The sequence below is a fragment of the Phyllostomus discolor genome, chromosome 7 (assembly GCF_004126475.2).
Source record: "Phyllostomus discolor isolate MPI-MPIP mPhyDis1 chromosome 7, mPhyDis1.pri.v3, whole genome shotgun sequence".
Taxonomy (NCBI): Eukaryota; Metazoa; Chordata; class Mammalia; order Chiroptera; family Phyllostomidae; genus Phyllostomus; species Phyllostomus discolor.
Window position 1 is genome coordinate 129,041,263 of NC_040909.2, and position 12,970 is coordinate 129,054,232.

The 12,970-nt window shown below is 52.2% G+C and overlaps 1 protein-coding gene across 13 annotated transcripts in view; it reads right to left on the bottom strand.

Moving 5' to 3' along the window:
• MTSS1 (MTSS I-BAR domain containing 1) overlaps positions 1-12,970 on the bottom strand; it is a 133,435-nt gene that overhangs the window by 16,907 nt on the left and 103,558 nt on the right. For 7 of the 13 annotated variants that reach the window (XM_036031398.1, XM_036031401.1, XM_028533549.2 and 4 more), the window contains exons 5-7: positions 11,666-11,757; positions 10,256-10,330; positions 6,086-6,097 (exon numbers count right to left, since the gene is read on the bottom strand). In XM_036031398.1, the coding sequence (XP_035887291.1) occupies positions 6,086-6,097; positions 10,256-10,330; positions 11,666-11,757 (179 nt within the window). The remainder of the gene's footprint in view (positions 1-6,085; positions 6,098-10,255; positions 10,331-11,665; positions 11,758-12,970) is intronic. The other 6 variants (XM_028533542.2, XM_028533543.2, XM_036031397.1 and 3 more) reach the window with 1 other exon arrangement.

Consider the following 12,970-nt stretch of genomic DNA (forward strand, 5'->3'; position numbering starts at 1 on the left):
CCCGGCCCACTGCCTCGAGTCCAGGAAGGGATGTCACTACCCTCTTAGGGAGGCTCCTGACCCGTCACCACACACCCCTCGGACGATGACACAGAGAACTTTAAATGCAATGCATCATTTGGTTTGAAACAACGAAGCGTCAGGGAAAATTGCCTGGAGTGGAGGAAAATAACCTGTGCTTTCTCTCCTATGTAGATGGGAAGGCTGAATGTGGAGCAAGAGGTCAGGCTTCAAGAATGTCCCAACAGAAGAGGTCGCTGGGTGTTAAGTCACTTGGGAGGCAGCGGTTGGGTCTGAGTGAGCACACATAGGGAGACTCACGTGCCACCAGAAGCCGCCCCTGGCAGTGCCTTCACTGGCCCATGTGGCACAGCAAATGCTGTGTGCGTGCGACTCTCACTCATCACGGGAGCACCCACGTAGGGCAGGTGTGACCACGTGCAGTACTGAATCACCACCCCACAATGCCATCGAGTAAGAGTCTGCTGGTTGACCAGTTCCCACATACGTTCAAGGTCACCCACTCACGCATTCCTCCATTTATCACCACCTACCCCTTAGGATAATCCCATCCGCTCCTGCAGCAGACAGACACACACACACACACACACACACTCAGGACCTGGCCACCAGGAGGCAGGGGGAGCCATCCACACTCAGGACCTGGCCACCAGGAGGCGGGGGAGCCATCCCCACACACGACCTGGCCACCAGACCACAGGTTTCACACGTTTCTAGTGGACAGGAAGTCTAGACGAGCATTCTCCATTCTCTCCAGGGCCTTGCTGGGAGACTTGGGCGCCCTCTGGAGGACACACACTGTCCCACAGACACGGCGCCAGGAGGAAAGCCTGGGTGGTCACCACCTGGGACGGGAAGGCTTGTGCACCTGACTCCACATACACCGAGCGTGTACACGACACAGGCCCTGCTCTTGTGCAGCCTGCAGAACAGCGCGGCCCGGCTCGGGCCTTCTGCAGGTCTCCCAGCCTCGTGGGTGATGTTCTCGCCCATGGCATGTGGGGGCTGAGGACCAGGTCTGCCGTGCTGAGCCTCGGTGGGGGAGGGCGGAGGGGAGTCGGGGGAGAGGGTGGAGTACAGTGTGCAATGCCTGACCAAACCAGCTTGGGTGTGCTGAGAATAGTAGCAATTTCTCTTACTGTCAGACTCTGACTATAAGAAATGGGAAAAACGTGTATTTTATTTACTTCCTGTCACAAGTTACCAGGCACTGTCTGTCTACGTGTAATTAATAACACTGACCTTTAAAAATATACTCGCAGAGAAAAACAAAGTGACCAGAACCGAGTGGAGTCTAATCTGGTAAACATAAATTTAAATTATTCTATAATTATAGCCAACTTATCTTAAATATGTATTGTGTTATAATTAAAGGGCTTTTCAAATTGTGGTGTTCTAAAATAAGTATAATCTGTAAAGATGGCTATAATTACAGTTACAGTGAGTACATTTCCACTCAGGATAATCATAACCAAAAAGCACAACGTTTATTCCTCAAATTCAAGAACACAACGTATAATCATATTTATAAAAAAACTATGGAGGAAATTATTCCACGGCCCCGTTGGATGCACTGGCTTTAAGATGCACTACCCTCTCCAGGCTGAAGAAGTCAGGGTTGTGCCACACAGGTGCCTGCTCATATCCCCCCTGTGTGCGACGTCATGACGACAGCCGTCACCAACACCCCCACGCACGTCCCCGCCCCCCCAGCTCCCATGTGACTCTACTCTGTCTGCTGGTTCCGCCTCTGTGACCGCCATTCTCGCTGGGCCATCCTGCTCTCTCGCCTGGACAGCTGTAAGGGGGCCCCTACTACGTCACCTCATTGCGTTTAGATCAGCAGCCCCAAACTGCTGTCAAAACCCAAGTATTACCACTTCTTGTCAATAGCTCCTGTTTCTCTCCAGCGAAGCCCAATGAATGCCCTTCACGGGGCCTGCCCTGCAAGGCTTGCATGGGCCAGCCCGCCCGCTCACAGCCTCAGGCCGGTGGACCCCGCCTTCTCCTCCCCTCCTCTGCTCACCCCACCTTCAAGGCACTCTCCCTCCTGCCCACCTGCATAGTCTGTTTCTCCTGGGGGTCCCCATCCTTCAGCTAAGCCCTCCTCAAACTCTCTCACAAGATTAGGATTCTGTCATTTGAGCTAGAAGTTTCCTGTACCTATCCTTCGTGACACTCCCCAGTGCTAGTTTCATCTTTATTTTTCTGCCTTTCTGGGTGATGTCAGTCTCCCCCACCGATCGGAAGCCCCAGGCATGTTTCTGCCCAGCACGGTACCTTCTCACCCAGCACACCTGCCTGGACACAGGTACGCAGGTATCTATCTGCCAGTGGGTGGCGGCACCGATGGAATCACTTCATCTGCATTTGCTCACTGGCCTGCAACCACGATGGCCTTAAACGGCCTGACACCACAAAACCGGCAAATTCCAGGACGGCCAAGCAGCCAAAAGCAGGGAGGGGTGCCTTAAATGGGCTTTCCAGATAAAATTCTTGAGCGAAGACTTGCCCGTGACCTTCTTTGTACAATCTAAGTCACCTCAGTCTTAAGCACGTTTTTCCCTCTCCGTTTCCAGGCCTCATGCTGGAGAATGCTGATGAACAAAGGAAGGCCAGGCGCCCTCTGCTCCCGCAGGGGAAATCCCACGGTTCTTCTTTTTTTTTTTTTTTTGCAGAAAACGCTCCTGGGGCATCGTGGGCACATGTCACGGCTGAAGTAGCTCCCTTAAAGGAAAAGGGCTTGGCTTCTTTTTTTTAAATGGAGTTTTGTAAGGGAGAGTTTACAAAACTTTCTGGAATGAAATGAAGATCCCATTTCTTCCTACCATTTATACTTTTTTGCTTTAATCTTTATACATGTGCTCAAGGCAGCAATGAACGCCCCTTTGGACAGAGGGAGGGAAAGCGGCTTGCTGAGGGTCACTGTGCTGGCAACGCTTGGCCGTGGTTCTTTCTCATCCACAAGCCTCAGGCTCGCAGCAAACACAAACCCTGGGAGCGAGCTGTCGGGACCTGAATGGTCTATATCCATCCATGACAAACATGATTAAAAGGACAGTCAGCGGTGGTAAGCATGCCCCAGAACCTCCTGGCCTTTTGCCCCACACCTGAGTCCAAGCCTGGACTACGGGCGCCGTTCTGAGGCTAAGGGCTTCCCAGCGGAGGACAGACCCAGGACACGCTGGGCCAAGATCGTTTTGGATGCCAGAGAGACATCCAAAGTCACTTCCTTTCCCGAGCCAGATGTGTGAGGAAGCTGCAGGAATCTCACCAAATGACTTCCACCTGCCGCCGAGACTGATACTGTCTGTCACTCCAACATGCCCACCTTTTCACACCTAACAAGTTAAGGTGTGTCCTGTGATCGATGGCATGTCCTCACAGTTCAATCAGCAGGGTTTTCAGGTGGTAAAGGCAGAAATGGACACGCAAGGCGAGACTGGACATCAGAATGTGGAGTGAAAAACTCCTTTTCCAACCACAAGGCTACTCTCATCAGGCCTCCGTATATTATTCTCTTCTTCCTCCAATATCCTGCAACCATTCTTAATTGATCCCCCAAACCAGAAATCAAAAGCAAGACAGATCGGAGGCTTTTTGACTTTTTCAAACTCAATTCCTGTTACTCTGTCAACATGCTGTATCAACTCATCTGTGAGGCGTGACTGACAGCTAGTCCCCAGCTCGCACGGGCCAAATGCACGCACTCGCATGAAGCGCTGAGCCCTGTGCCAGGTGTGTGGTGAGCGCTGGGTGAGCATCAGGTGTCACCAGGGGCCACACAGCATCCCTGAAGTTGTCTTCCTTACCCTGGGCGCCACAGCAGAGGAGAGGGTACAGGGCACAGTGGCTTTTTTTCTTTTAAATGAGTATTCAGTTCAAGGTCCTCTTTGATGTACAGGAATTTGAAAAGATCCCATAATCCTTTCACTAAAGGAAGGGGCTTCTCATCATGCAGATTTGCTGGTCCCGAGCAATCAGCCATTCACCCAAGCAAAGAGCAAGACGAGACCGCACAGCGACCAGCCAGAAGCCATGCCGTGCCCACCTGGGGCTCGCCATGCTGCGTCTCCAACAGAAGCTTCACGTCACCGAGGAGATTCATCCTCCGCAGTCCAGGAAACATTTTACCATGTTCCGCCCGGTCGCCTGGTCCAGAAACCCGTGGCCCCTTCAGCTCCTCCTCTCACCCACTCTTCTCCACAGCTCTCGAACCCACCCGCCTCTCCATCCCTGGGCCTGGCCACCGTAACCTCTCGCCCGAAGAAAAGCCACTTGCTAACGGGCTGTCCAGCAGGGCCACAATCAAATCCAAATGTACACTGTCACGGCAGAATCTTCTAGAAGCCAAGGAGTCTTCAAGGGCTTCAACGCAGTCCTAAAAGTCAAGTCTTTAACGTGACAGAAAGACCTTGACCGGGTCCCTACTCACCTGTGCCTAGTCCTGTACCTGCAGGGAGAGGAAAGCCGTGTGCACCTGTGTCGGGTCTGGAACTGCCCTCGGCGGTGGGGCTGGGGGCAGGGAAGAAGGGGGAGTGACTGCTTACAAGGCAGGGGGTGTCTCTTGGGGATGATACAAATGCTCTGAGACTAGATGGTGGTGACGGCTGCACAACACCGCGAAGGTACTAAAAAGCCAGTGACAAATACACTCCAAGATGGCGTGTGGGGTGTGGTATGAATTTTATCCCCAAGAGCAAAAGCAGGGGCTGTCTCACCCTCCTTCACAGGCAACTAGACACTGCTCAAGCTGCGTCACACACACAACCCTGGGGGTCGGGGCACAGCTGTGTCCCCACCTGTAGGGGAGACCTGTGTGGCTCGGGTGCCCTGTTGATGACACAAGCCAACTGGAACGCCCCTGGGAGCTGCTCAGGCAAACGCTCAGAGTCGCTCGGGCACACCCAGGCCGGTGAGCCGCACGGGCCCCTCATGGACAGGCCTCTCCGAGATGGGGGACAGCCACGAGACGCCAAACTTGACGGTTAAGTAGCAAAATCACCCACAGAGTGAGGTTTGACAGTCCAGAAGAAGTCATTTTGATGATTGAACTTGAAGATCCAATACCTTTGACGTGAACCATTTCACAAACTCTGCTGAAATAAGAAGTACTTTGGCTTTGATTTTTTTAAATGAGTGCTTGGTTTTGAAAAGAACTCTATGATTCTTTTCAAAAAGTTACAGATATTTTGCAGAAAGAAAGAAGGAGCTCCTACCCTTTGCAATAGCTTGGATGGAGCTGGAAAGCATTATGCTAAGTGAAAAAAGCCAGGCAGTGAAAGACAAATACCATATGATCTCACCTTTAACAGGAACCTAAACAACAAAACAAAGAAACAAGCAAAATATAGCCAAAGACACTGAAATAGAGGACAGGCTGACAGTGACCAGAGGGGAGAGGACAGAGAATTCTAGGGGAAATTCAGGAGAGAATGGGAAGGATTTACAGGAACAAATATAAAGGACACATGGAAAAAAACTAGGCGGGGGTAGAAATGGGAGGGAGGTGGGTAGGGATCGGTGGGTGGGCTGGGATGGGAATAAAGGACAGAAAACTGCACTCAAACAACGATTAAAATTAAAAAAAAAGTTAAATATACTTTGAAGCTTAATACAACCAAACCTGATTTGGGAATTATCTTGGGGGGAGTCATTTAGTGTAGCTCTACAGGTCTCATCTGTGATATAAACACAGACATACATGTATACTCTTAGGTATATATGCATGTACAAATACATTTATTTCCTGGAGAAAGGGGGGTTTAAATCACTCTGTATTTCTTCTTTCCGTGAGTCAAACACTGGATTATGATCACGTGAAGGCTCTCACAGTATCATGCTAACCCGTTCAAGCCCCAAACATCAAAGAAAGAAAGTGATCGAAATACACACACACACACACACAATTTTTTTAAAGTCAGGGAAAATTAAGTAGGCACCACTGATTGTTCTGAGCTGGCGGGAACACTCGGGCCACTGACACAGGTCTGGACAAGCACAGAAAGCCCACAGCAGGGACCACACTGTGACCAGCCACCAGAGATTCAGATGGTAGACTTACCGAGAGCTTCCACTGGCGGGGCACGTGCGGTGAGAAAGTGCAGGACACACAATTGACACAAAAAGGAAAATAATAAAGTCAAACTGGTATTCGAGCAGCAGTCTTACCTTTCTTTCACGGGTGGCACAGTCCACGGCAGCCACGGGATCGCACAGGAGGGCGATTACACCCCCATCCCCCAGGAGCAGCACAGACTCACTTCCTGACTCGCTAATCCTCTCCTTTGCATCTAAATCTTCCTAGTTAGGGGTCCTCGCCCTTAGGCAATACAGCCGGGGTTTCTGTTGTTGTTTGTTTTTTTAAAGAGAGATGAAGAATACATTCCCCAAAGAAGTCAATTTAGAAGCTTTACCAAGAAACCCCTTCAAAGGTAACACCGTAACTCAAAAAGCAACTAGAAACACCTAGCATACAAGTTGAACAGGTAGAAATGAAAAAAATAATTAAAGAATTTGAAGTTTTCGTATAAGAGCAAATAATATGCTGGTCTGGAACTTGGTGAGGCTGTTTAGTGGGTTTATAATATTAACTCTGCAGCCTCTGGTGGAAAAGGATAGATTCAACTACTTAAACGTCAGGCCTGAGGGTTCAAGTATTAAAATGTTCCAGGTCTCTCAAAGAAAGTCCCTGATAAAATTTTAGTCATTACAGATTGAAACAAAGGTTTCATCATAATTAATTTTTTAAATTTAAGTTAACAATAACATGGGAGTTAGAAGGGAAATAAGGCTGCTGACTTTGCCCAGTACAGTGGCACACACAGGGAACCAACAGAAAATCTGTTTCCCACATCCAACTCCCTCTTATTTCCTCGGACGGGTGACGGCACCTCCAGGAGCCTAAAGGCCTTCAGCTGACATCAAGCACCAGGGACGGGGCTCAAGGGGCACCATGCGGAGACTGGGGTTACCCGGTCAGACGCCCCGCACCACTGCCCACCTGCCTTGTCCCCTCACCTGTCCGCCGGCTGGCCCTGCCCTGTGCCCCGGCCCTGGGCACCAGCCTGGAACTGCTCGGAGGGTGAAGACAGTCTGTCTAGCCCCCGACTCCCTACCTAGTATTTACTCCCCGTAGCTGTCCGATGAACCCGCCTTCCACAAAAAGAGACCCCTTCAACCCACGGCTGGAGCACATGCCAAGTTGTTTCAAAATGATTTGAGATAAAGTCTAACCAAAAACAAACTAAAAAAAGTAAAAGTGTTGTTTCAATATCTGCACATTAAAAAGGACTGCTCTTTATATTACAGGGAAAACAAAAGCCCAACAAAGAGTGTGACCAAAGCTGATAGCTGCAGAGTGAGAATCAGGGTGAACTGGTCGCAAGAGTCACGTCCCACACGTGTCTGCCTGTGTCGAGGGCAGTGCTCAGGCCACGCCTACGGGCGCCCGGCATCTGGAATTGTGAAAGAGGGAATCGGAAGAGTTTTCAGGTCAAAGATCACAGATTTTTGAGAAAGGCACGGCAGAGAGCTGCTTGGCCGGCTGCTGAGAAGGGAGGGAAAGGGAAGTGGTGCTTCGGCTGTGTAACTCAGATCCAGTCCCATCGGATAAAAAGGAGCGGCACCCAAGCACCTGCCCATCCTGACACAGGGTGCACATCTCCGAGCAGCTCCGGACGCCCGGGAAGCTGCCTCTCTGGAGATGCAGCACACGGAGGGGCTTCTGGCCCAAAGCGACCCTTCCGCTAACCAGGCCCAAATGAGTGGGAAGCCTCAAATAACCAGGTTTCTCCCAACCCTCACATCCGGAGCACTCCGTCTCAAACAGACACTCAGAATGGCGACTCTGGTCCCTTCCAGAAGGTTCCATTCACCCCGGAAATACACAAATATGAACACTTGGTAAAAAACAAAAACAAAACCCCACAATTATATATTTTAGAAAAAAGGTGTTGTTGTTGTTTTTTAATACAGGAAAGACATTAAAAAGTGTTTTCTGGAGTAAGCAGAAAACCATCCAGAGCATTCCAAGCAACTAACGTGGCTTATGGACCTCAGCCCCCCTGCCCAGCCGCCTGGTCTGGAGAGGATGTGGAGCCTGAGACCTCCAGGTACGTGGGTGGGTGGGAGGGAAAAGGCGGACCTGCAGACTGCAGCCTCCTCCGTGCTCTCAGCCTCTAGGCCCAGGTGCCCCGGGACGCCTCCCAACTAAACATCAGTCATCCCCAAGCCCCAGGGCCAGAGCACCGCTTCGTGCTGCACAGCCTGGCACCCTTCCGCCTCCTGAATCTTTCTATCTGGCGCCCAGGTGGGAGGCTCCACACCCTCCCCAGGCAGCCTGAGCCAGTGCCGGGCAAGTGTAATCGCCAGAAACTTCCCTGCGTGCGGCACTGCCCTCGACCTATCCGGCTTCCCCTGGAGGCCCCAATTCCGCTACCTGGACAATGCCAGGGACTTTGAGTGACAGTCGAGGACGGTTTCAGCCTTGTGCAGAACTCAGATAAAAGGATTACCGCTGAAGCCAAGAATTTAAGGACCCTGAAAAGAGAAGTCTGGAAAAGCAAAGGGAAACTAGCTACTTTTCCTTACACCTCATCGCTTTCACCAAACTCCCAAACCTTTTCCAAGCCATAAACATCCTCCCTGGACCCTCCCTCCAAACCCACAATCTCTCTCATCTCAAAGGTGCCAAGCTGTGGGTGAGGTGGAGGCCAGATCCTGATCGTGAGTGGCCTACCCTCCCACGAAACCTCAGGCTCAGTGGAAGAGGGTGGCAGTGTGATTTACAAATGTCCACCTCCAGACTTGCTAAATGAAATGCTACTGGCCACAGACCCTTTTACTCGTCACACACTTGCTCCCAGGTGCCCCAGTGGGTGCCCAGGAGGTAATTTTGAGAAGCACCGAGGCCCAGAAAACGCATCTGAAAAGCAACAACTGGGGCTATACGGAGAGAAAATCTGACCATAGGTGACAGTTTTGCTGCCTTTGTCTTGAAATAACAACTAGAAGGACATTTTTTAGAAATATCGCCCTGGCTGGCGTAGCTCAGTGGATTGAGCTCGGGCTGGGAACCAAAGTGTCCCAGGTTCGATTCCCAGCCAGGGTACATTCCTGGGTTGCAGGCCATAACCCCCAGCAACCGCACATTAATGTTTCTCTCTCTCTCTCTATCTCCCTCCCTTCCCTCCCTAAAAATAAATAAATACAAAATCTAAAAAATAAAAATAAAAAAAAAGATTAAAAAAAATATATCAAAACTTTGTCCTCACCTCTCTTCCACCAAACTATCCCACCTCTCCAAGTGCATTTTGTTTAAAAAGAAAATAAATAAAACCAACTTCTTGTTTAAGAAAAAGGACATTGGTTTTGGGGATTTCTACCTCCAAAGATCATGGTCCCCAATAAATGCTAAACTTTACACACAGAGCAGCCTGATGGGGAAAAGGACATTTTGTCAGTTGTGAAGCAGCAAAGGGGAAAACTTGGTGTCAAGAACTGGTCACCTGCTCCAGTTCACGAGAGAGCCCCTGCACTTCAGGTCTTGGTAAACTGTTGCCAATGCTTGCAAAGCGGGTGCAGCTAGCTCCTCCTCCTGCAACTCCCTGTCCTCGCCCAAGGAGCAACGCCAGTTCTTGGAGCTGACAGCAAGCTGGTGTGTGGATGACGACAGGCAGGGAGGTGGGAGGTGGGCCCCTCGCACGGGTGGGGTCTGCTCTTCCTTCCGGAGCAGCGCCCACCCTCGTGAACGCCAAGACAAATCCCCCTATTAGCGGTGACGCCTGGCGCCCTCAGCAGCCATTTCTAACACTCTCACGAGACTTAATAAAGGGTTTCGAAGATTACAGGCTGTGAAAGATGGAGAAAATGACATAATTTCTGTAATAATGACAATAGGACATTTACATAAAGGCTTTTGTGCGTGCTCCCAAGGCTTCCGGGAAATTCGTAGGTTTCATTATAACGTACAATGGGCGTGACAACCGTCAGATCTCGGAGACAAAGGTGGGGGGAGGAAACAAGTCAAGCGCAACTTTGCAGGGGCCTCGGATTAACAGACAGTCTGCACCGAGACCTTGAACTCAGATGGGGTCTTTGTGCGCCTGTCTGCCCTCCAGGGCCGTCCAACGTGAGGAGGTCTGACCCGAGCACTCGCTGCTTCAAAGCCAAGTCCAACACGTGTCCCTTTCCCCCAAAGCAACACTACTACCCGCAGGACTCGTCCAGTTACCTTTTTTGGCCTTCTTCTGCAGTTTCAGTGTATCCGAGGACTTCTTCTTTATCTCTTGACGAGCTTTCTTATACTCTAAGAGAAAGCAGAATGTTGAATCAGTTACCATTTTGCTCCACAGAAAATATTCCCGGCACCACCTTTACTGTCGTCACAGGAAGAAGCAAACACGACGACACGGAACAAACACGACAGGTTTTGAGCGGAGAGGTGTCGTCGACACGACCAACTACAGCAGGTACCGCGGTTTTCCCCACAGTCTTCACTCAGACTGGCTTCAAGGAAAGGCGTCATTTGGGGATATCTCACTAAATGTGAAAAAGTCGCAATCTCTCCGCTCAAGTATCTGGACGTATTTTCAATGTGCTCTACTTTCCCCTAGGGCCTAGATCTCCTGGAGAGAGAACCACGTGGCCAGACGCGGCACATGTTACAATGCAGGCGAGAGAACCTCAGCAGCAGCCACAGAAATGAGACCGTGGCCGGGGGGGGGGACGGGACTGGGGAGGGGGATGGGGAGAGACCCGGCGGCCTCTCCTTCACAGGAACACCTGGGCCGGACCCTGCAGGCCGCCAGGAGGGCAGCCCACACGCACCACGTCCAGCCCAGCCACCCCCTCTGTCCCACCAGTCCACGCCCACTCCTAGGTGTCCCCGTTTCTGTGGCCAGCGTTGCCATCACCCGGACGTGGACACCTAAAGTGACCGTCACCTCTCTCCTCGGCTGCCCTCCCGTTCGAATGGTTGCAAACTCGACCAGTTTCCTCACAGTTACTCCCATCACTTCCCTTCCCCGCCTGAAGCCTGCAGGGCTCTCATTTAAATGCTCTTCACATGGCCTGTGAGCCAACCCTTTCTTTCCAGGTTTCTGCCACAGATCCCCCCACACGCTTTCCTCCCCCAGAACGCCCTGCAGGCTGTGGGATCCCTGGGGCAACCTGCCCTGCCCCTTCCACGTGGCCAGCACCCCCCCTTTTGGCTCCGAGGAGACCAACAGGAGTGGTGTCTGTCTGCACCACTGTGTCCCCGGAGCCCGGGGCACCATGAGGCACTGACAGGGTCATCTCTGGGCAGGAGCCCCAAGGCTAGCTTGTGTCACCAAAGGTTTGGTGTGCAACACGTGCTGCAATGCCTGCAGGACAGATCTTGGGCAGCGAAGCCTGGCACGGCACTCACTTTGCACTCAGCTGCTCACGACGAATGCCACCGAGCCACGGCCAGCCATGGCCGAGTGACACAACGCCAGCACTGAGCCCTGCCCCAGGTCACTTTCTACTCCGTATCCTCTCTCCGACACTGAGAGGCCTGCGGGCGGAGCAGGGACAGAGGCAGCCCTGGGGACGCCAGTGAGGCAGGCGGGGCCCAAGGCACAGCCCACGGCGTTGCCTGGACGCGTCTCAGATGACGTACCTTTTGCGTGGTCTTTATCCAACTGGTTGGCCACCTTCTTCCATTCTTCCATCTGTTCTTGAAGTGGGTTTATCAGACAGTCGATTAAAGCGCTTTTACCAAAAAGAGGAAGAAAAGGAGACATTAAACAGGTAATAGTTGTGCTGTCAAGATTTACACTTGGTTGTCCAAACATACAAAAATCACGATGCTCTGAAGCGAGACAAGGCAGCATACTAGGCCCGAGCTCACATCTGAATCCCCGATGTCGCCACCACCTCATTTTCAGGACGCTTTCCAGGGACCGTTAAGAAGCGGTAAGTGTGACCGATGGAAGGGACCTCGCCTCTCATCCCCGTCCCAGTCAAAGCTTTTTATTAGCGAGCAGCGTGGCACACCAGTGGGGCCTCCTCTGGCTGCATGCAGGACAGGAACACCTGGGGAGCTTTAAAAAGGCGAGGCGACCTGGGCCTCCCCCCACAGCTTGTGGAAACTTTGAGCGTGAGGCTCCCCCCCCCCCCATTTTTAAGTTTTGAAAAGACCCACGTGATTCTGATGTACATTCAGGATTCTAGGTCTTGAGCACAGGCCAATCGGGGGCAGCTCCAAGAAAGAGAAGCCGGACTGCCAGCCCCTGGATCAGGGGTGAAGGTATCCCCAGGGACACCCCTTCATTTTGTGCTGTCTCCCAAGCAGACCACGCACACCCGTGGAGGGGCAGGTGGCTCCCCACACGGAGGAATCGCGCGAGCCAGGCAGCCCAAGCCTTTGGTCTACCCCACAGGAGAAAACGGCCCATTCCTGTGCCACGGAGCCGAGGTGGAGAAATCGGAAAACACTGCACACGGCCTGACCTGCACGGGAGGGAATGACCCAGGAGGTGTCCTCACACTGCTGCTCGGTGCCGGGCCCCCTGAGAATCTCCAAGTCCTTGGCACGATGCCCTCCTTCTCTGCCCAGGGCCAACCTGCGATTCCCTCCCCCGCACACCGCCTCCAGCCATCAGCGCGGCTCCCACCCTTCCTCCTTCCAGGTCTCTGCTCAGGTCTCTCTTCTGAACCGAGCGGCTCCCCAGTGAAGCGCCCCGTGTCGGGCAGTGGCCCCCCACCCACACCCCACGTACCCCGTCTCGTGTCACATACCCCCGCCTGGCCTCGTGTGAGGTTTCTTTAGTGTCCAGTGTGCACGCTCTGTGAGAGCAGTGTATGGTCCCACTCACCACTCTGTCTGTACACCTAAGGCGGCACCTGGCACACAGTAGCTGCTCAATAAATAGCAGGCAGTGAAGGAGGCACTGTGTGGTTTGGGGAGCACCATCCAGGTGTG